This window comes from Oncorhynchus masou, chromosome 30, assembly GCF_036934945.1.
Source record: "Oncorhynchus masou masou isolate Uvic2021 chromosome 30, UVic_Omas_1.1, whole genome shotgun sequence".
NCBI classification, from domain to species: domain Eukaryota; kingdom Metazoa; phylum Chordata; class Actinopteri; order Salmoniformes; family Salmonidae; genus Oncorhynchus; species Oncorhynchus masou.
In genome coordinates this window covers 10,476,495-10,500,512 of record NC_088241.1, presented here as the reverse complement: position 1 = coordinate 10,500,512, position 24,018 = coordinate 10,476,495, and the positions used below count along the sequence as shown (strand labels likewise).

General features: G+C 45.8%; 1 protein-coding gene across 1 annotated transcript in view; it reads right to left on the bottom strand.

Moving 5' to 3' along the window:
* Positions 1-2,805: 2,805 nt before the first annotated feature.
* LOC135522047 (rho GTPase-activating protein 33-like) overlaps positions 2,806-24,018 on the bottom strand; it is a 48,545-nt gene continuing 27,332 nt past the window's right edge. The window contains 22 exon segments of the mRNA XM_064947953.1: positions 2,806-6,924; positions 6,926-9,234; positions 9,676-10,022; positions 10,175-10,361; positions 10,483-10,877; positions 10,880-11,218; positions 11,536-11,610; positions 11,794-11,933; positions 12,067-12,217; positions 16,076-16,224; positions 16,396-16,503; positions 17,023-17,105; positions 17,204-17,348; positions 17,501-17,603; positions 17,907-18,056; positions 19,367-19,417; positions 20,990-21,056; positions 21,459-21,536; positions 22,122-22,244; positions 22,744-22,836; positions 23,185-23,322; positions 23,636-23,722. Of these exon segments, the coding sequence (XP_064804025.1) occupies positions 6,810-6,924; positions 6,926-9,234; positions 9,676-10,022; positions 10,175-10,361; positions 10,483-10,877; positions 10,880-11,218; positions 11,536-11,610; positions 11,794-11,933; positions 12,067-12,217; positions 16,076-16,224; positions 16,396-16,503; positions 17,023-17,105; positions 17,204-17,348; positions 17,501-17,603; positions 17,907-18,056; positions 19,367-19,417; positions 20,990-21,056; positions 21,459-21,536; positions 22,122-22,244; positions 22,744-22,836; positions 23,185-23,322; positions 23,636-23,722 (5,433 nt within the window). The 3' untranslated portion in view covers positions 2,806-6,809.

Below are 24,018 nucleotides of genomic sequence, written 5' to 3'. Positions count from 1 at the left end.
TTGCCATAACAAAGGGGGTGAATACTTATTGACTCAAGGCATTTCAGTTTTTCATTTTTTATTCATTTGTAAACATAATTCTACTTTGACATTATGGGGTAGTGTTTAGGCCAGTGACACAAAATCTCAATTTCAACCATTTTAAATTCACATTAAAATGTGGAAAAAGGGGTGTGAATACTCTGAAGTCAGAGGAAGGGTTAATCATTCAAAAATCATGTCAATCCCTATTATTTCACACAGAGTGAGTCCATATAACTTGTGATTTGTTAAGCCAAATTGCACTCCTGAAATCATTAGGATTTCCTGAACAAAGATTCTGAATACTTAGGCCACAACTACATTTTAGTTATGATTTTTGTATTGATCTTAAAAAAATATACATTTTTCTTCCACTGTAAGAGTATTTTGTGTAGATTTTTACAAAAAAGACAATTAAATCCATTTTAATCACACTTTATAACACAATAGAAATCCAAGGTGTCTGAATACTTTGCTATGCACTGCATAACTGTTGTACTCAAATTATCCTAAATGGTCTAACCTTTCCTTTGGAAATTGTAATTATATATTTTTTACAGTATATGACAAAAAAAAAAATATTTTAATTGTGCAATAGCAGGTATTGTTTTCTGGTTTTACCAGTATTTGCTGTCTGGGTGTGCCAAAAGCAAACACGTGGAGAACTCCCTGCTCTGTTTATGGACATGGCACACCTATAGAATACGTCACACCCAAACCTTTTAGTTTCGGTCAAATTTTATGAATCCTCATCCAAAAGTAGGATTGCCTTTTGGTCAGGATGTACAACCAACTTCAGGTGATGTCACAGGTATTGGCAAGAGACAAACAACTCCACAAACACACCCTGTACATTGAAGATAGCCCCATTGTTCACATTTCATTTGAAGAAATATCAGGACAAGGGACCAAAGACAACAAAATGGTGTCTCCTGGTATAAAGGATAACTGTTTGAAGGTCATCTATGCAGCTGAAGGTTAATGTTACCTTGGTTTTCTGCTATTCTACTCTCTGGGCTACAGCCAGAATGCAGAACCAGTTTAGTTTCAATCAAGCAATGGGTAGAAGGTGAAATCCCAAGGCTGCATAATGGTAAAGTGGCAGAAGGGTAGCCTAGTGGTTAGAGCGTTGGACTAGTAATTGAAAGGTTGCAAGTTCGAATCCCCGAGCTGACAAGGTACAAATCTGTCGTTCTGCCCCTGAACAGGCAGTTAACCCACTGTTCCTATGCCGTCATAAGAATTTGTTCTTAACTGACTTGCCTAGTAAAATAAATAAATATATATATATATATATATATATATATATATATGGATGAAGAATACATTTAATTTCAAATTGCTGATGAAACTACAACTGTCTTAATCTTCAAAATGTCCATTGTATGTTTATACATTTAAATTCTTATTTTAGTATTCCATGACAACATCTGTAGTTTAAGAAAAAAAATATATTACAAATCGTTTCATCTGTGATGTAACCATCAGGATTTTAATTCACACCTTGGAAAATATTACAAAATAAGATGAACTGCCTTTTGCCAAGTGCTATAAACGCTGAAAGGGATCGTATTGGACTGAAAATTCAGGTTACACCCAAACACACACACAGGTAGTATAGCCATTTTAAGTCTTTCCAACTTGTATGGGACTTCAATGTACTTGGTCACTGCATAGATATAAAAGAGAAGAGGGAGGGAGGGAGGGATGCATGCTTGCTCACACAACAGGACCACAAACTCACACACATACAGTAACAGAACACATGCGTTTACACAAAGAATTATCCTTCAAAAAGCCCAAGTCCAGAGACATTAGGGAGTTCAATGAAAAATGTGCAATTTTCTTTCATCTAATCTAAGGAGTTTAGGGACAAAGAGTACCAGGTCCTGTATGCTGCCTTGTACCGTCATAGTAAAGAGCTATAGTGCACGTGGCAAGATACCATTCACAATGTTTCCAGCCCAGACCTAAAGAGAGAAAGTTACCACCTTAACATGCTTTATGGAACCAAATGATTGTTCATCAAAAAGGCACATTGAACAAAACCCAAAAAGTACATCTTAGAAGTGGCACCGTGAGGAATATGGACACCATATTTCACATTCTTACCCCCGTTACAAAACAGCTCTTCCTTCCCATTCACTCCATTACAGTGGTATCACAGCATTACAACACAGTTGAGGAAACACCCCTGAAAATATGTATAGTTCCCAATGTTCAATGGACAGCACTGCTAAGCTAAACTAGCCTAACACAACCTTGTCCTTTGTTTCGCTCTCCTATAATACAACTCCACTGGGACATTTGTCTATCTGCGATGGAAAAGTATCTACAAAGACATTAGTGAGACATATCAACAACTGGGAAAGGATTGAACCAGTTTTGTAACTGACACAGTCATAGCGACATTATTGAAGTGATAAACATGTGCATGCGCACACAGTTTAATATAGTGGAAGTCTGTGCACAACCCATTACAGTACAGGTAATGATCTACCAAGATGAAGTGTCTCCCCCTGCTGTCCAATACCAGTATTGCAGCCATAACATCAATGGGGGAGACATGAATTAAGACATGGTGGTGTGTTAATGGAATGATATTAACAAATACAGTATGTGATTTCTGCCTCTACTGAATCACCACATCTTTAGTAATGTGTTGTACGTGTCAGGTATATGTTGCATAGGGGCAGGCAGTGAGTACAACTCCCAAAATGGAGGTAAGGACATGTGGGGTGCTTCTGTTGTATTCAACCAATGGATACAGAAAAACAACAGAGGACCAGTGTGAGTGGTATTGTATTATCAGCACAGTACATTGCTTTGGATAAAAGTATCTGTTAGGCTTTTTAACATGTACAAAAACATCCTTCAAGGATAAGTACATTAGATAAGACACACAGTACAAACTTTCTGCAGTCAGTCAGAGACACACACAGAGCATTCAGAATGACAGCACAAACTAGTGTAGTACCACTAATCCTAAAATGACAAAGTACTGTCTGTAAAAACACTTTCCCTAAAACAGAAGGCAATGTTTTCTTTCAGTTTTTCATTTGATGAATTATGTGCTTTTTAGCTCACCATGAGAGACCCTCGTCAGTGTAGAAATGTGTACATACATTCACACACACACTCACATTCTGTCCAGGGATAACAATTAAAACAATCAAATTCTACTTGGGTCGTTCCACGAAATAAGTGCCCTTTGCATCCCTTTGATATTTTAAGTACAAAATTTAACAGCATTATATTTGATGAAGTGCCCTTTAATATAGACCAATGGAGATTTCAATAAATATATATTTTTTATATGAATAAAGACTTACTAAATTGCCAAAATTCTGCATTTGATGTCTCTCTGTGACTTCGAAGAAGATGAACATTTCACCATCATTGTAAAGTCCTAGTTATTTTGTTGCTTTGAAAGTCATTTCTGAAGATTTTTATTAATTTAAAATGCGATTAGGCATTCAGTTTAAAGAAAAAAATGAACTTTTCCCTAATTTTAAGCTCAACCCGGTTATGAAAACTCTTGTTTTAATATGGTGAAACTTTTTAAATAATATTCATTTTTAATAAAAACACATTGAACATCTACTAGTCCAAATAAGCGAGTAAGAGCAGGTGAGCTGGTTCTTCTGAAAACATTTCTGGTGTTTTGCAGTGGAAAACTGAGCGGGCCGAGCAGAACACGCCAACCCTGTTAACCATAGATGCCCAGGCTTGACATTGTGGAAGAATTCTATTGTTTTGTGAAGCATGCATTCAATTTCCCCTCCCTGCTGCACACAACAAGCTCTGCCACAAGGGGATTTATGGCTGATTTAAGATAAAATTAAGATTGTTACTTTACTTAGCACTTACTATAGTTAATTTTTTTACATTCAAACTCGAGATGGGAAAATGTGTATTTTAAATTAAGTTGAACATGTACTCTTTATGATAAAATGTCTAAAAGTAGGTGAAATCAACAAACAATATCCAGATCAAAAGGCACCGAATTGGTGGAACGACAGACTTATTTCAATGCATTCCTCGAAACAGAATAGAAAATAAATATAACATGGAAAATCAAGCTTCTGAAAACCACTAAACAAAATCAGCAGCATTTGAGGTTCTTCTTTTTAAAAAGGAGAAAGACTGTGGATATTTCCCTGTGTAGTCCTCTCTCAGTACCACAACCTTGTAAAAACAACAAGGCAAACCCAATCAAACCACTGTGCAGAACACCAAATAATATGTTCAAAAGTACAGCAGCCAGGGTTTTTTCTACATAGAAAAGTCTTGGGTGGGCTGCCTAAGTGCTTTTCTGGGATGCTTATGTAAAAAATAAAAAGGACTATATATTATGATATATACAGTACCAGTCAACAGTTTGGACACATCTACCCATTCAAGGGTTTTTCTTTATTTTTACTGTTTTCTACATTGTAGAATAATAGTTAAGACATCCAAACTATGAAATAACACATAAGGAATCATGTAGTAACCAAAAAGGTGTTAAACAAATCAAAACATATTTTATATGTGAGATTCGTCAAAGTAGCCACCCTTTGCCTTGATGACAGCTTTGCAGTGTCTAGGCATTCTATCAACCAGCTTCATGAGGTAGTCACCTGGAATGTATTTCAATTAACAGGTGTGCCTTGTTAAAAGTCAATTTGTGGAATTTCTTTCCTTAATGCTTTTGAGACAATCAGTTGTGTTGTGACAAGGTAGGGGTGGGATACAGAAGATGGTCTTTTACCAAATAGGGCTAAGTCCATATTATGGCAAAAAAAGCTCAAATAAGCAAAGAGAAACAACAGTCGATCATTACTTTAGGACATGAAGTTCAGTCAATACGGAACATTTCAAGAACTTTTAAAGTTTCTTCAAGTGCAGTCACAAAAACCATCAAGCGCTATGATGAAACTGGCTCTCGTGAGGACCGCCACAGGAATGGAAGACCCAGAGTTACCTCTGCTGCAGAGGATAAGTTCATTAGGGTCAACTGCATCTCAGATTGCAGCCCAAATAAATGCTACACAGAGTTCAAGTAACACAAATCTCAACATCAACTGTTCAGTGGACTGCGTGAATCAGGCCTTCATGGTCAAATTGCTGCAAAGAAACCACTACTAAAGCACACCGATAAGAAAAAGAGACTTGCTTGGGCCAAGAAACACAAGACATGGACATTAGACCAGTGGAAATCTGTCCTTTGGTCTGATGAGTCCAAATGTGAGATTTTTGGTTCCAACCGCCATGTCTTTGTGAGATGCAGAATAAAGTGAATAGATGATCTACACATGTGTGGTTTCCACAGTGAAGCATGGAGGAGGGCGTGTGATGGTGTGGAGGTGCGTTGCTGGTGACACTGTCAGTGATTTATGTAGAATTTAAGGCACACTTAACCAGCATTGCTAACACAGCATTCTGCAGCGATACGCCATCCCATCTGGTTTGCGCTAAGACTATCCTTTGTTTTTCAACAGGACAATGACCCAACACACCTACAGGCTGTATAAGGGCTAATTGACCAAGAAGGAGAGTGATGGAGTGCTGCATCCAATGACCTGGCCTCCACAATCACCCGACCTCAACCCAATTGAGATGGTTTGGGATGATTTGGACCGCACAATCACCCGACCTCCATCCAATTGAGATGGTTTGGGATGATTTGGAGCGCACGTTCACCCGACCTCAACCCAATTGAGATGGTTTGGGATGATTTGGACCGCAGAGTGAAGGAAAAGCAGCCAACAAGTGCTCAGCATGTTGGAACTCCTTCAAGACAGTTGAAAAGGCATTCCAGGTGAAGCTGGTTGAGAGAATGCCAAGAGTGTGCAAAGCTGTCATCAAGGCAAAGGGTGGCTACTTTGAAGAATCTAAAATCTGTTTAACACTTTTTTGGTTCCTTCATGATTCCATGTGTTATTTCATATTTTTGATGTCTTCACTATTATTCCACAATGTAGAAAATAAGAAAACCCTTGCTTGAGTAGCTGTGTCAAAACCTTTGACTGGTACTGTATGTATATATGTTTATTTTTTATATAATAAATAATTGTCGGGATAAAACGTTTTCAGTGTAAACTTAAATGACTAAGAAAGAGATGTGAATTATGTAGAAAGATAATGGACCTATATATTTTTTAATAAGATCATCTTTGAGAGCTAACCATAACTAAAATAAAAGCTAGACACGGAGAATCTACAATTCATTAAATTATGCATTCAGGAGTTTTTGTCATGGCATGGGGCCACAATAGTTTTTTTGAATTGGAGAAAATGTGCTTTAAAACTGCTACATTCTGTCACTGCGGCCAACAGAAGGGCCTCTAAAATGGTTGCTCGGCCACCGCACCATTGGCCACGCCCACCACCTAAGCACATTTTGATCCAGAAAAGACCCTGGCAGCCATTTGCCTTTCTTTCTCAATGTTCACAACAACAGTCTGCTCTGGAATGTTTTCAAATCTAAGCCACTTTTCGGTTCATCTCTTTGATCTCTTATTCCTCATGGGTCCAGTGGTTGCAGGTGTGAAATGGTGATAGGCCCCAGGGAATGTTCAAACAGGAAACTGGACTTTATGTCTAGCTACCCCAGAATACCTTGCCCGTGGTCCCATTTCTAAACATGACTGGTTGTCTCATGCTTCCAGGAAGGCTTCCTATCGTCCTGTTCCCTTTCTCTGTGGACTATGAGAGTTTTACATGGTCTCTTCCTAGCTATTTCTCCCTCTTTCACATTCAATCTGATAGGGTACCGTGTGTAAAAGACTACTTTGTGCTCCTCCTCAGCAGTAGCTGCGTGTCTGACCCTCAGTATGGATGGTCCAGTTGGGTGATGGTCCAGGTAAGCTGCCCTGCCGTGCCAGCCCTCTCGGGTTCCTCAGACCCTGCGGCCGCAACATCTCTGCGGGGGGGAGGGTTGGGGTATTGGCCCAGCATCGGGCCAGGATGGAATGGGTATTGGCTGTACTGGGGGCCTCCTGGCTGGCCGGGGTAGGGCCAGGGGGCCCCCAGCGTCAGGTTGGAGAAGGCTGCAGACGGGGAGTCTGAGGGCTCCAAGAGGGGCTGGCTGGGGTAGCCGGAGGAGCAGGGGTCCTGGGGGCTCTGGATGGGGTAGGGGGGCTCTTGATAGTGCTGCCGAGGGGGGTAGGGGTTAGTGCCAGAGCTCTGGTGCTCTCCCAGGGGCCCAGGGGTAAAGTCTTGGGTCCGGTAGTATTTGAGCACCTGATCGCCTGAGGGCATGACGTCAAAGGCCTGCCTGTACTGGCCCCCGGGCGAGGACCTCCGGAGCGGGTCTTGGCGTTGGAAGCCCCCTGCCCCGGCCCTCTGAGGAGCCCTGATCAGTGAGGGGCCCGGGGTGTAGACATTATAGGCAGGCGGGGGCTGGTTGTGCTGCTGGCTGGGGTAGGGGTTGGCAGGGTGCTCCATGGCAGGGGAGGAGCTGGTGGAGGCAGAAGAGGAGGTGACTGTGGAGGGACCCTCAGCCCTCTCCTCCTCAGCCAGCTTCTCTATCAGCAGGGAGGCGATCTCCTTCCCCGACAGACCCGGGATGTGCACCGTACTGCAGCTGGAGCTCTGGGGGTCTGAGCGGCTGCGGTAGTGGATCCCTGTCGATGTAGACGCTGTGGGCGCTGGGAGGAAGTCGCTCTCCTGGATGCTCCCTGGGGTCGTTGCAGCCGAGTCGTTGTGGGCGGCTGGGCTGCCTGGAGTGGAGGGGGTAAGGCTAACGCTGGTGGAGCCTCCCTGGTCAGGGGCCAGGCGGGGGGAGGATTGTGTCTGGTCCTCTGGGGCAGGGGGGTCATTTGGTGTGGCAAGTGGTTCAGAATCCTGTGTAGAGTCTCCATCCAGGTCTGTGCTGGTCCAGTTCTTCGTGTTTTGGGTCCCAGTAGAGGGGCTGAGGAAAGGGAAGTTGATGTAGATGGGCTCAGACAGGTCCTTGGAGGTTGGTCTGTGGGCCTGGGGAGGGGAGGGCTGGGATGGCTGACCCTGGAGAGAGATGCCCTGGGGAGGCTGACTCAGACTCAGAGGAGCCTCCTCTGGCTTACGATAGCACACCTTCCCGTTTTCAAAATAGGGGTGTAGCTGGGAGGCGGTGAGGTCTGTAGAGGCTGACCTATTGGAGCGGTGGAGGTTGTGTTGGTGCTGGTAGAGCGCCAGGGGAACCATGGAGGAGGAGGGGAGGGGGTGCATCTCACTACGGGCCAGCCGGACTGAGGAGGAGGTCTGGCGCTGGGGCCGGGGGTGAGAGGGGTGATGGTGGTGGGTGGAACCGTCCTGGGAGTGGGAGTGTCCGTGGAAGAATGAGTGGGACTGGGAGTGGGCAGCTGCCCAAGCCCGCGTGGCTTCTTTGGACCAGAGCTGGGGCCCCCTCTCCCCTCTGGGTCCACCCTGGTTGTGGTGGAGAGGCTGGGGTTGGTGTTGGTGATGCCCCCGGGAGATGGGCCTTTTGTTGGCCTCTGGGTGGGGGGCCGGGCGGAAGTTACCCTCCAGGTCCAGCCTCATGTTCTGGTAGCTGTGGCGGGCATAGCTGGGGGGGCCCTGCGGGTTCCCAGGCCCGGCGATCTCGTAGTAGAAGTTCTCCATCTTTCCCTGGTCCTCTGAGGTGGAGGAGAGGGGAACGGGCCGGATCTGGGTCTGCTGACCCGGGGATGGTTGGCTGGCTGCCCTGGCTGCGTGGTAGTGGGCGAGGTGGTCTGGAGCTCCACTCAGACGCTCTGAGAAGGCCCTGGCCAGAGGAGGGTTCCCCTGCTGACCAAAGATCCGCCTGATGCGCCCTGAGTCCAGGGAGCGACGCATCTCATTCTGGGCCAGTGGTGCTCTGTGGGGACGCTTCAGATCCAGGGGCTTAGGGGGTACTTTGGGGCGGGTGGGCTGGAAGGCACGGACCTGAGTCAGAGGGGACTCTGACTTGGAGTGCAGGAGCTGGGGGTGGGCTGAGGACGGCTTGGACTGGTTGGAGGTTGATTTCTGTTGGAGGTGAGGGGCAGAGAACTGGCGTGAGTAGGCTGGGGGCTTCCTCTGAGACTGGGACTCAGTGGGGCTAGGTCTCTCCCCAGACTGGCCTGGTTTGGGGGGCTGTAACTGGGGCAGCTGCTTCTGGTTCTTGTAGATGGGGCTGGGGGTCTGGTCGTCTCCAGAGGCGCTCCCACCAGACAGCTCCGAGTTGGACGCCACAGAGTCAGATGTCTCAGAGGACAGGGTCTCCGTATCCTGCAATAAAAAATACAAAAGTATAACTTTTTTTACCGCCATACATTAAGTTACAGTACTGGTTAGTCATGCACACTGTAGCTACGTGCGGCCGGACATACTTTACTGTACTGTTCTCTAAGCCTGATTAACCAGCTGGGAAAATACAACATGGGCTTTGTCAGTCTTCTCATAACAACGACAGTTAAAAAAAAGGAATCTAATTTTGCCCAGGCAACTGTAAACATCTTGCTTGTTATGGTTAGGAAATGAAGGCTCTGCTGAAAATGACCTGACAGCACTGTTGTCGCTCTTCATATGGAGCCCAAAACTAGAACCTCTCCAGCACAGTCAAAACAACATATCCACCACATAGAATTTACCACAGTACAAACAGACACAGTTTACTCAAAGGTACACCCAAACAGTGCCACTTACAGACATGTGCACACTCCCACACACCTGTCCTGGAGTCCTCTCTCCCTGGCCGTGTCCTGTATCTGCTGCAGTCCCCGTCACGTTTTCCTCTCCCTCGGTCATCCACACAGACAGGGGGCGCACTGTGGAGTAGAGCGGATTGGGATCAGAGGACAGCATCTCTCCTGCGTCGGCAGACAGGGACCTCTGGTAGTGGGTGTCGGCTGCGTCCTGGGACCGGGACTGAGGGGGGCGGTACGGGGGCGAGGCGCCCTGTCTCAGGGCCTTGTTGGCACTCTCAGCCAGGGCCAGAGCCATGAGGCGTGCTGGGTTTTTAGGAGGGGGAGGGGGAGGCTGGGAGAGCAGGGGGGGACCGGTGGGTTCCGTTATACCTGTAAAGGGGAGAGGAGGGTTAAATTACATGACTATGTTCTGCAGTAAAACCTCAAATCATTGAAAACAAACTCATTCTTGACTATAAATCAATCAACTAATACATTCAATCAATCAAACGTGTTGGCCGAGTCCATTCCTGTCTACTCACCATGTCCTCTGATCTTGGCCTCGGGGCCCAGTTTGCTGCAGATCTCCTGCTGGCAGCTCTCCGTCAGCTGGAAGTCACATGACCTCAGCAGCATGGAGATCATCTGAGGAGGCTGTGACAGGGAGGGTCCAATGCTTGGGATGCCAGGCTGTAATTCACCAGCTCGCCCGCCAATCATGTCCAACACCTACGAGGGAGAAAGTCAAGTTTGGGGAGGCAAATTTATCATACAGAGTATATAGGAAAGTAATCTCCAATCCTGAGATACAGAAATACAGGGACAGGAGTGACAGAGAGGGAGGAATTACCTTAGCAGGGACGCTGATGGATACAGGGTCAGAGATGTCCAGTGTAGGGGACTTGGGGGCTTTTTGTGAGAAGGCGTTCACCATCTTCCGGGTGAAAGATCTTCTCTCTGTTAGGGGCTGAGCAGACGGGGCAGAGGTCCCAGGTGTAGTGGGCTGGCCCTGGCTGTTTGAGGTACTCCGGTTGGAGCCTTCCCCTGATTGGCCGGCAGATGGGCTGGTATTGGCCGGTCTGTGTTGACAGAACACCTGAAGGGGCGGGGCTGTGGCGGCGATGATCAGACTCCTCCTGACGGCCGCATCCGATTGGTTGAGCACCGAGTCGGGGTCCTCTGTGATTGAGCGCTGGCTGCTGGAGTGAGAGTGTCCTTGGTGGTTGAGGCAGCGGTAGGGAGGGGCGTGGCAGTTGGCGGGGACTCCCTGCCGCCCGCGGAGACTGCGCTGCTGCCCAAACCGATTGGTCCGTCCTCCAGGAAGGTGGGGCTGAAGTCAATGACGTCCTCGGCCATCCAGGAAGCAGCCGGGTCCTGGTTGGAGAAGTCAGGCAGCATGTAGATGCCTTCCTCGTCTTCATCCTGCTCATCGTCCCCATCATCCCTGGGCCGGCGGTCCTCAGGCAGCAGGCTGTCATACGAGCGGCTGGAAGGCAGGCGGGACGGGGGGCGCTGGGGGTCCATGGAGGCAGCCAAAGACAGACCGTCACTGCTGGAGCGGGGCCGCCGCAGACGGATAGACTGTCCTGAGAGAGCGAGGAGGAGAGGTAGGGAAAAAAGGAAAAGTCAGGGTTTAAAATAAGTGTCTCTGTAGTGCTTGTCTCTTAGTGCTCCAACCACCTCCTAAACGATCCATTCTACTCCGACTGTCCCAAAATCAACTATCATCACTGCTTCCAGACACATTACTTCTCTTCCACAGCCTCCCCTGACAGAGACATCTCATACTCTATACTTAACGGACGAGAAGAGAGAGGTTCTGCTATCGATCAGTCAATGGACTTAACCTGCTGAGATGAGTATCAGTATTAGCGTCAGTGAGTTATGGCCTACTGTGGTGTACCTGCTCCACTGTGCTGGGACGATAAGGATTCTTCACTCTTAGCTGAACGCAGGGTCACACTGTCCACACGACAACCTGCAGAAGAAACCAAGGAGAGAGAGAGAAAATAGGGAGAAAGAGACAGCCAGATAGAGAGAAAGGGAGATCTGTCATACAAAGAGAGAAGGGGACCAAAAAGGGTGACAAACTGTGGAGTTGGCATTTATTTTTCTTTCCACCTGCATCCAGGTGGTGGTCCAAATCAGACATGATATCTACCTGCGTGTGAGGTGGCGGGCTGGAACAGGGAGCTAATCCTCATTGGTTTACGTCTCCCCACCCCCGGAGGCTTCCTGATCGCAAAGAATGTCTTCCAGCTCCCTCCAGCTGCCTTCCGTACCTTCATCCCTCTCTTCCTCCTGTCGGGGGAGGAGAGGGAGCAAGACAGAGAAGGAGAGAGAGAGATTTAGGTGGGTGAGACTGCTAAATCAACTGCATGTGATAAACTACAGCAACTTGCATGGTCTGGAATAAGCCTGGCCTCCCACTCACCTGTCGACAGGGTGGTCCAGCACGGTGTGGAACTGGCCCTGGACTGGCGCCCCCTGGAGGAGCAGAGGAGCCTGTGTCCTGGCCTGGGCCTCTTCTAGGGAGAGCAGCCTGGCGGACACAAAGGACTTGGGCCTGGTCAGAGAGTGCCGCCCTGCAAGCAGAGAGAGGACTGTTAGGAATAGGTAGAGGGTGGGAGAGTGAGGAGGCTTTGGTGACGGATGCCAAAAGCTTTGTTCCAAATGAGATCCTATTCCCTGTATAGTAGTGTACTACCTTTGGCCAAAGCCCCTATGTGGCAAAAAAAATTATATATATACTAAAAATTTTTTTAAAGAGTACTATACGGGAAATAGGGTGTCATTTCAGATTTGCCCAACGAGAGCGAATAAGACATGGACACACTTGCAAATCAGAAATCACATGGAGTTAACAACACAAAGGGAGGGAAGGCTGAGGTATGCACAGGATGTTGGACCTTTTCATTTGAAACTCCAAATCAAAGAGCAACCAAAGTAAAACAGGACACCCGTCAGGGGAGAGCAGAGCATGGGTCATCAGACAGGATTAACGTCTAAACAAATATGTATTATTATAATGCAATTAACAGAGTACTGTAACAGTGTCTTATAGGGCAAGTACATGCCAGGAAAGCCCAAAAATATTTTTCCCACATTAATTTACTGCAATACAATTTTTCACATTAAATGTATTCAACATAAAAGTATTCATATTAATATTTCAAAAGTACCCTTTTTGATTTAGCATATTTTTGGGACAAATTGTTGGAACAACAAGTCAAACACTCTTCAAATGCGTCAAATTGTGCTCTGCTACTTCTAAACATAAAAATTGATCTAAGTCATTAAGCAATCACATTCAGCAAATCACCAGCAGAGGGAGTTCCATTTGAATCCATTTCCCCATTCACTGGTGGTGCTCACAATTTATCATAACTTCAAAAGTAGCAGAATGTTGAAAAGTTTATGTACTTGTACAGTATATAGTTTAAAACAAAGTCTAAAAATGTACAAAATCGAAATGGTACAAGATATTCACTAATATGTTATGTTGAATAAATGTGTTACAAAATCATAATCTAGACATAATCCATATTTTAGAGCACACTATCATGTCCAGTTCACAGATCATAGGGTCTTAGAGGATTTTCTCACAAATGGTTTGTGATACAAATGTAAAAACCATATCAAACATTCATCCTGCCAATTCATTTTCTGAATAGAGAACAATCAGACACCCAAAATATTTTTGAGACTTTCCTGGCGTGGAGTCTGAGACACAAAGCAAAGCATCTAACTGAGCCCTGGCTGGGACGCTGACAAAAACTCTTCAGCTGGAGAAGCACACAGATACTGCTGATCTGTAGACGATACTGAGGTTAAACATTTTAGCTATAGGGCCTATTGATTATTTAGCTTGCTGACAAGACAAAACAGATCACAGAAGCTGGGTATAATCAATGCAACATGGTTGTTTTACCTGGTGGTTCTGGCTCAATGTAATCCTCTTAAAAGAAACATCCACAGCATTTGTGGCACATTGATCAAAACAACATCTATTCTTTAATAGTTTGAGCATTAAAACTGTTCATCATATATGCATAGTCACTTTAACAATACCTACATGTACATACTACCTCAATAAGCCTGACTAACAGCCTTGCTACTCTTTTATCAAATGCCTTTTTACTGTTGTTTTATTTGTTTACTTACACACACACACACACCACACACACACACACACACACACACTTTGTCCTTTCTTCGCACCATTGGTTAGAGCCTGTAAGTAAGCATTTCACCTGTTGTATTTGGCACACGTGACAAATAAACTTTGATTTGATTACAGCGCAAAACAACCTAAAAGTTACTTTAATAACTATTTAAAATGTCAAAAACAAATATTGGAGTAAACACAAAATGTAACCGACCACATTTACTTCAAGATGGGATGAATTTGAAACAGGATGGAAGTTTATTGCCTATTAAACTGTCAATATAGTAGAAAAATCATGTGAGAGTTTACAGCTGACCAGTGACTAAACTCATGAAGAGACACTGGGTTTATAGAAACACATGTCAGCATGTGCACACAAAACTTCTAATAAATGTTTGTTTGTATTACCCCTTTTTCGTGGTATCCAATTGATTGGTAGGTAGTTAGTCTTGTCTCATCGCTGCAACTCCTGTAAGGACTCGGGAGAGGTGAAGGTCGAGAACCGTGCGTCCTCCAAACACGACCCAACCAAGCCGCACTGCTTCTTGACACAATGCCCACTTAGCCCGGAAGCCAGCCGCACCAATGTGTCGGAGAAAACACCGTACACCTGGACAACCTTGTCAGTGTGCACTGCGCCCGCCCGCCACAGGAGTCGCTAGTGCACGATGGGACAAGGACATCCCTGTCGGCCAAACCCTCCCCTTACCCGGACGACGCTGGGCCAATTGTGCGCCGCCCCATGGGTCTCCCGGTCGCAGCCGGCTGCGGCAGAGTCTGGACACGAACCCAGAATCTCTAGTGGGTTTATACATGCCTTAGACCACTGCGCCACTCGAGAGGCCAACTTGGCTATACTTGCTATCTACTGGAAAACAACAGACAAAAGCCCAATAGGATGAGACACATTCATCATGAACTCTTTCTTGTGCACATCGTACAGAGATCTCAGGACAAATGGGTCACACAGAAGCCAAAAGTAGACCAAGCCTAAACTAAACCAATCAACGCTAGAGTGCTTGTAAGCATCCAGCATAGAGAGATAGAGAGAGCGATAGAGAGAGCGATAGAGAGAGCGATAGAGGTAGAGAGAGAGAGAGCGATAGAGAGAGCGATAGAGGTAGAGAGAGAGAGAGCGATAGAGAGAGCGATAGAGGTAGAGAGAGAGAGAGAAGACGGTCAGAACATGGAGTAGCGTCGCCTTTCTACGGTGACTTCCAGAAGAGGAGCAGATAGTGTAGGGGGCCTGGGGGCCTTAGGGACCTCCTCACCCCTGGTCTCCCCCACCTCCTCCTCACCCCTGGCCTCCTGCAGACTCACCAGCCTGGTTCTCTGGTGCTGCCGAGAGACCTTACACTCCAGCTTGCCCGTTGCTATGGAGACACACAGCTCTCGCTCACTATCTGCTGCTTCAATCACACTTGGCATACACTGATTGAATCAACGTGGTTTCCACGTCATTTCAATGAAATTACATTGAATCAACGTGGAATAGACATTGAAGTCTGTGCCCAGTGGGGTGGTTACAGTATCAGTGTGGCTGAGGGCTCACTTTATGGCAAGTTTCCAGTTTTATTCCATATTTAATATGGATGTTAAATCGAGAGTAAAGAACAAAATGTTGCCAAATATTGAACTACTTTTTGGAAAATCAATTATGAAGGAAATGGATGCAGTGGAAGAATCACTTATATTACTGCCATTTTAGACTAGTCATACACATGTTCTACTGTGCTGCGAGGCAAGACAAAGAGTGCAATGAAATAATATATCAGTCAATCAAGTAGAGTTGCTTTCATAGACTTACAGCATTTGCGGGGTAAAAAGCGGAGGACAGCGGGCGGTGGTGACAGTTGTAATGGCGGTAGAAGTGTCATCCATTATATACAGGGCTTTAACCAAAGCTTTCTGTTTAACCAGACAACTAAAAGCATTAAGTAGAGGATAGAGGAAGCCTGGCTGGCTGAGTAGTAAAGCTAGTTCCTGTAGGTACTAAAAAGAGGCTCTGAGGTAAATGCTCTGTGTGTGGCATTGATAACACAAAACCACAGAGCTGATAGAGGGAGAGAGGACAGAGGGAGCACTCTGAAGGAGAGAAGACATTTTCAGTCGAATCCTAACTTGAAATCCACACGTCGCTGACGATTGCCAACTGATGCAAATAATGCATTGATTTCAATGGGAAATGTGTGTATCCACACAAATGGAACTCAAGTTCAGAGGATTGTGTCCAGTGAGCGTTAGAGAAGCCAACGTTTGGGTTATGGTGATGTACCTGTGCCTGTGAAGCGTCCTACAGAGGTGAAGGAGTCACTGAAGAGCACATCCACGTGACCGAGGAGAAACTCCACCACCACAGACTGGATCCGCACCTCCTTAAACGGGTCAGCACCACTCAGACCCACCGCCTCGATCTCCATAGATCTGCCACGGAGACAACACAGCCACTCCAGGAAGGTGTTGCAGACAGAAATGCAATGAATAGAGCTGACATGATTCCTTACTGTACATGTCAGAGGCACACCTGTTCTAAACAATATATTTCTATAGGAACGATCCACAACGCAGGTACAATAGGTAGGCACAGGCACACACCTGAGCAGGTTGGGGGCCCAGACAATGGCCAGGTTCTTGATGTGCATGTTGGTCTCTCCGCTGCAGGTGGCCAGACCAGCCAGGTGTCTAACGAGGTACTCCAAGGTCCTGACACAGAGAGACAACATCAGTCCACAATCTGTCTCCATGGCGGTGTTGTGTGTATACCTGTAGTTTCTGTCTCCATGGCTGTGTTGTGTGTATACCTGTAGTCTCGGTCTCCATGGCTGTGTTGTGTGTATACCTGTAGTCTCAGTCTCCATGGCTGTGTTGTGTGTATACCTGTAGTCTCGGTCTCCATGGCTGTGTTGTGTGTATACCTGTAGTCTCAGTCTCCATGGCTGTGTTGTGTGTATACCTGTAGTCTCAGTTTCCATGGCTGTGTTGTGTGTATACCTGTAGTCTCAGTCTCCATGGCTGTGTTGTGTGTATACCTGTAGTCTCAGTCTCCAAGGTTGTGTTGTGTGTATACCTGTAGTCTCAGTCTCCATGGCTGTGTTGTGTGTATACCTGTAGTCTCAGTCTCCATGGCTGTGTTGTGTGTATACCTGTGGTCTCAGTCTCCATGGCTGTGTTGTGTTGTGTGTATACCTGTAGTCTCAGTCTCCATGGCTGTGTTGTGTATACCTGTAGTGCGGTGGTGGGAGCTGCTGGATGACATCATGTACTTTCACCATGCGCTCGTCGTCCGTCATCTCTCCCATACAGTCCTACGGAGGAAGACCAGGGAAAAAACAGATGGTTTAGCCTTTGACAATGGACAGTACTTTCAGTTGGGAGTTGTGTTGGGTTATGGTCATGTACTCACAGCAAACTTGTCATAGAGCTGGTAGGTGAGCAGGGGGTTGGGCAGCTCTCTGAAGTAGAGCTTACACAGGGACCCCACACAGTGGATGTCCTGCATGTACATATCCTTGGTCAGGTCTGGAACATTCTCACTGTCAAACTCATGTCTGGTGGAGAGAGTGTCAAATAGGGTTGAATGCCAAAAAAGTATTGCATATATGTATTTTATTAATGCAGTCAATGATCTATGTAGTTCTTCTAAGACTTTACAGGTTCAGGGCCTGACATGCAGGGTTAGGGTTAACATGAGGAGTGGTACCGGAGTTTCTGAATGTTGGAGGAGACTCCAGAGTGCCTGTAGATGCCGTCCACCACACCATGCTTCTCTATGAACTCTGAGCAGCTCTTTAGAACCTGTGGAACTGGAGAAGCACACAAAGATCCATGTCACATGTTACAGTAGTACACCAAACCAGACCAGGCTCTCAAGGACACACAGAGATGACTCCCTGAGACTCTAGAATTAGAACTATAGAACTCTAACTAGGGCAATGGGCCCATTTCATCAACTCCGAAGCACTAATGTGATCCTAAAATTGCATGATTGACTTAAATATTGTTCGAGTTCACTTGACACAACAAAACCGCTCACTCTCTACAGCCAGCAAATCAACTCTTCTATACATCCCCAAAAGGTTACGTGAGGATAAGTGTGTTTTATGTACCGTCCAGTCCTGAGTTGAGGAGGTGCTCTCCCAGGTCGCAGCCGAACACCCTCTCCTTAAGAATGCCTCTCTGTTTGAGCTTCTGCTTGGTGGGCCTGGACTTCATAAAGGTGCGCAGGAATCCTATCAGCTTGCCGTGCTTCTTAGAAACTGTCAGAGGGGGGCGACAGAGAGCTGCTGAGTAATGACACTAGTGGGAAAGAGAGACTATTGCGGTGGATGAGGGGTCCATCTTTGTGAGGGGCGTGTCTTTGTTTGTGTGTACAGAGAAGTGCCTGCAAACGTGTGTGTTCACGTGTGTGTGTATCCACATGTGAATGTTTAACATGAATGCCATCATCGTCATCGAATATAAAACGTGTGAAAAGACATCAGAATACAGGAGAGTTTAGTGGGAGCTGGAGCATGGACACTAGTAGGAGGCTGGGTCGTGTTCTGGACCAATGAGCCACGACCATCAACATCATTAGAACAATAAGCAGCAGCAGATTACTTGGACGCATGGTGAAGATTAGGATTAAGGAAATAATGATTGTCATTGGTCATAATAAACCTGTATTGTCTTCCTCTAAAACAACAACTTGCTTCTCATTTATACAACAAGCGCCATTGTGTTCCTATGATTTATGGGTGACTCTAAAATACGTGTACACTAATTCTACTCTAAAAACATCCTCGCCACTCCTGCCATGCTGCATGCGAACAGCCCTAGGCTTGGCTAGTTGTATAAATGGCTATTGAACTTTTCCTGGTTGGCTTAAGGGGAAATGTGTTATACAGGCCCTGCATTAAGGGGAGAGATGGGGCATTAGGAAAGATAAGGACGGTGGAAGGACTCTGATTAGATGACAAATAGATTAATGAGAGAGAGAAATTCAATTTCAGTTGTTACCAGCAAGTCTTAGGTACCAAGGCTGAGGAACTGAGAGAGAGGGAGAGAGAGAGAGAGAAAGAGAGAAAGGAAATAGATACAACAGGAAGGCGGTTGGAACACCAGCTAAATACACTGTTGTTCTGTACTTCGCACTCCCAAAACAGAGATATACTGTGGTCGGAGATACAAATATGAAGATAGCAAAGATGTTGTGGTGACCACATTAGGCAAGCAAAATTACCTATGGGCTGAGTAATTGTGAAACTATGTGATCCGCTGTGTGTTTCTGGTTATAACACGAGGTCATGGATCTTTTAATGAATAAATTGTGGAGAGAGATATCATTTTATAATGTTTACTTAGAAGACTTACAAGATACAAGGGAGGGAGGAAAAGTGGCCGTTATACACAGTTCAATTAAATATAAGCAATATATGCTGCATGCCAGAAAGAAAACATAGTAACCATGACAACTAGTACTGCATGTTGTCAAACTCATTTCAAGCCAGCCCCTGCAAAACCGTCGACACGCTCTGTGGAGACTGAATACGCATACAGTAGTGATTGATTGATTGCCTCTGTTTACCGGATGTAGGAGAGGGAGGTCCTGGTGCGCTGGAGTTGGCTGGATCTCCATCTGGAAACACAAACGTCACTCAACACATTTGACATTGATCTGGTGACACAGTGCAGGTGTACAGTGCATTCGGAAAGTATTCATACCCCTTGACTTTTTCCACACTGTTACGTTACAGCCTTATTCCAAAATGTATTAAGTTGTCCCCCCCCTCAAATTACACACAGTACCCCATAATGACAAAGCAAAAACAGTTCATAAATGTTTGCAAATTTATGTAATTTAAAAAATATTACATTTACATACGTATTCAGACCGTTTACTCAGTACTTTGTTAGCGATTACAGCCTTGAGTCTTCTTGGGTATGACACGACAAGCTTGGCACACCTGTATTTGGAGAGTTTCTCCCATTTTTCTCAAGCTCTGTCAGATTGGATGGGGAGCATCGCTGCACAGGTATTTTCAGGTCTCTCCAGAGATGTTCGATCAGGTTCAAGTTCAGGCTTTAGCTGGGCCACTCAGAGACTTGTCCCGAAGCCACTCCTGCATTATCTTGGCTGTGTGCTTAGGGTCGTTGTCATGATGGAATGTGAACCTTCACCCCAGTCTGAGATCACGAATGCTCTGGAGCAGGTTTTCATCAAGGATCTCTCTGTACTTTGCTCCGTTCATCTTTCCCCTCGATCCTGACTAGTCTCCCAGTCCGCACCGCTGAAAAACATCCCCACAGCAAGATGTTGCCACCACCATTCTTCACCGTAGGGGTGGTGCCAGGTTTTCTCCAGACATGATGCTTGGCATTTAGGCCAAAATGCTCAGTCTTGGTTTATCAGACCAGAGAATCTTGTTTCTCATGTTCTGAGAGTCTTTAGGCAAACTCCAAGCGGGCTGTCATGTGACTTTTACTGAAGAGTGGCTTCCATCTGGCCACTTTACAAAAAAGGCCTGATTGGTGGAGTGCTGCAGAGATGGTTGTCTTTCTGGAATGTTCTCCATCTCCACAGAGGAACACTAGAGCCCAGTCAAGGTGACCATCGGGTTCTTGGTCTTGGGCGGGCCAGCTCTAGGAAGAGTCTTGGTGGTGACAAACGTCTTCCATTGAAGAATGGAGGGCACGGTGTTCTTTTGGTACCCTTCCCCAGATCTGTGCCTTTGAAACAATCCTGTCTCAGAGCTCTACAGAAAATTCCTTCGACCTCATGGTTTGGTTTTTGCTGACATGCACTGTCAACTGTGGGACCTTTATATAGACAGGTGTGTGCCTTTACAAATCATGTCCAATTAATTGAATTTACCACAGGTGGACTCCAATCAAGTTGTAGAAACATCTCAAGGATGATCAATGGAAACAGGATGCACCGGAGCTCAAATTCAAGTCTCATAGCAAAGGGTCTGAATACTTATGTAAATAAGGTATTCCTGTTTTTTTTAATGTTTTTTTTTAATACTCGTTTTCACTTTGTCATTATGGGGTATCGTCTGTAGATTTATGAGGAAAAACATGTACTTAAACCATTTCTGAATAAGACTAACGCAACAAAATGTTTGAGTACTTTTCGAAGGCACTATGTGATAATGTACAGTAAGTGGGATTCAGTATGGTGGTGTCATAACGTGTGTGTGTAAGCTACCTATTTTAGCGGTGGACTGAGGCTTCTCGTTGATGAGCTCCACACACTCACTGGGGAAGAAGCCCACCTAAAGTGGGGAAAGACCATCAAAGTAACTGAGGATAACAAGCACGGACACACACAAAAACACACAATAGCTTACACATGACATAGGTTAAAAAAACAAGAGCAAATGAGTTAAAAGTAGAAGCTTAGTGAAAATGGAGAACAGTGAAAGAAAGAAATAAAGAAATAGAGGAAACAAAATGAGAAGGGAAAAGAAAGTACAGAAACATGGAGATGTGAGATAGTGAACGTAGCCATCATCTGGAGAACTGTTGTCCTGCAGCGGGACTCTTCAGAGTAGGTGGGGAAGACAGGCGTGTGTGTGAGGGAGACGGGCGTGTGTGTGAGGGAGACGGGCGTGTGTGTGGCGTGTGTGTGAGGGAGACAGCCGGCGGCGGAAGTCTCCAGTGATTGTGTTGTGTACCTGGAAGCCATGCTTCCCCCTCCACCAGTTGGAGTCCTCTTTGGGTGGCATATCAATTACAGACAGGATATCTCCCACCTGGAGAGAGAGACACAGACAAAGACATTAAACATTAAACAACCTCCGACTTCAGACAAAGTCTATAGGCAAACGAGCCAGATGACTTCATTTATCACCCCCACCATCTGAGCCAAAAGTACATCAACACACATAATACAGCCTTGGCAGTCAAAACACCAGCCCCAAAACTAAACATTATCCAGACACAACAAGCTGGATCAGGGCATAATATAGTCCTGCCTGAACTTATTTCATAGAACAGATGAGAAACAGTTGTCATTCCTCACTTTGAGGAGGACAGGACAGAGAGGAGATGAGACAGAGAGCGACACAAAGAATGAAAGAGCTAAAATGTGCCTCAGTGTTTGGGTAACCCCATTCCAGGGTGCTCTGGCCCAGAAACAGAAAGAGGAGCAGTAGGAGGAGGAGAGGACAGGAATAGACAACATGAAGATGGAGGAGGAAAAAATAGAAGGAAAGGGAAGGTGACAGCCAAACAGAGATACCAAGGCCCAGACAGAGGTGACACAGAAATCGGAAAACTATGACGGCCACTAATGTAAATCTCATTTGGTTCTGTGTATCCCTGCAGCAGCTCCACACCTCAATGGAGATCTCGTCGCTGGCCTGCGCCGTGTAGCGCTTGATGACATGAGCAGCGGCGATGGCGGGAACGTTGAGCGAAGCTTCCTCTTTCAGGAGGAACCGATTCCCACGGTTGTCAATCTGGGAGGAACAGCAAACACAAACCTCTGTTGTTTAAGGAATAGACAGGCAAATAATTACACCACTTTATCATATCCCTTAATTATAGTAGTAGGGCTAATGCACAGGTGGTAAGACAAAGCCTGTCTCTCTAGCTGTCTTTCTCTCTCCCACTCTTCTTTGGTCTTCCCCAACAATTGTCTTATTTCTCTGGGCAACTTCTTATGTTTCCATGTTTTTACAGCTTATTCTCACCTTCACTCTTTCTTTCAACGTCTTCAGGGGGAGGGGCAGCCCCACTCCTTAAAAAAAAAAAAAAGCAGTCCCACTATGTTTTGTTTTTTATCTTTATTGAAGAAATCGTACTACCGTGTGAAAGATGGGGGAGGGAGAATCAAAAGGCAGTGGGCCAGATTCGAACCCATGCTGACTCTGGCATATATGTGAGCCGGGGTCAGCGGCTGTAACACTGGACCACACAGGCCCCGCTCTTATGTTTTCTAAAGATACTTAGTCTCACCTCCATCCAGGTGAGCACAGGCCCACAGTTGAGCTTGTTGTCCACGATCATGGAGAGGCGGCTCAGGTACTCCGACAGCAGCGGGGTGAAGATCTGATAAACAACAAAAACAACTGACACAGGGCTTTTAACACACAGCTACTGTAGGAGCCGAAACAGCCATTTACATACATCCACTCCCAGATACCATAGATGAAGACAGGTGACCCAAATATTAACACCTGCTAGAATCAGAGAACAAATGTGTAGAGACAGGTCACAGACAACCATGACGACATCACCTCGATGAAGGTAATTTCATGTCATTCTCAGAGGTCTTCATGCTAACCTACAGCGATACCATTGACCTCCATACAGTACAGAAAAACATTCTACAGCTAATTCAGCCAGAATGCTACATAACCACCTCAACAAATAAGCTCTCCCACAGTCCCCACTCACCTCTACCCTGTCCCCGATCTCGCTGAGGGGTGGCAGGGGCAGCAGCTGGGAGTAACGCCGGTCGTAGATACACTGGTGGAGGTGAGCGTCCAGAGTACGGAACTCCTCATAGGAGCGCCGAACCATCCACATCTTAGCCTACATCACATAGAGACAGAGAGAGGGAAAGAAGAGGGGACATAAATATTAATGTGAGGAGGATAGCAAGGAAGGGGGGTAATAAGTCAGACAGGAGGAGAGAGGGAGGGGGAAATATATTCCCACACAAATACAAAATATATACAAAATATATTCCCACACAAATACAAAATATATACAAAATATATTCCCACTCTGTCCCACTCATACGTGTTGGTATGAATGTGTCTGGGTTAGATATAGCCCTGGCAAGGAGATGTGCGAGTGTGTGTGCGCTCGTGTTGGGCGAGGGTATGTGGCCATGCCCACTCACCTGACAGGACACCTGCACCAGGAAAACCAGGTTTTTGGCAGAGCCCGAGTTCCAGCTAGCAACGCTTTGCTCATTCGCAAACTGCAACTGAGGAACAGAAACACACACACTCAAGCATGGGTCAGAGGAACAGGAGCAACTATACAAAACATATTTTATTTGATTTATTTTACCTTTATTTAACTAGGCAAGTCAGTTAAGAACAAATTCTTATTTTCAATTACGGCCTAGGAACAGTGGGTTAACTGCCTGTTCAGGGGCTGAACGACAGAGTTGTACCTTGTCAGCTCGGGGGTTTGAACTTGCAACCTTCCGGTTACTAGTCCAGCCTACTGTACACCGAATAAGCAAACACACATACAAGGATACTGCAAAGCACCCTC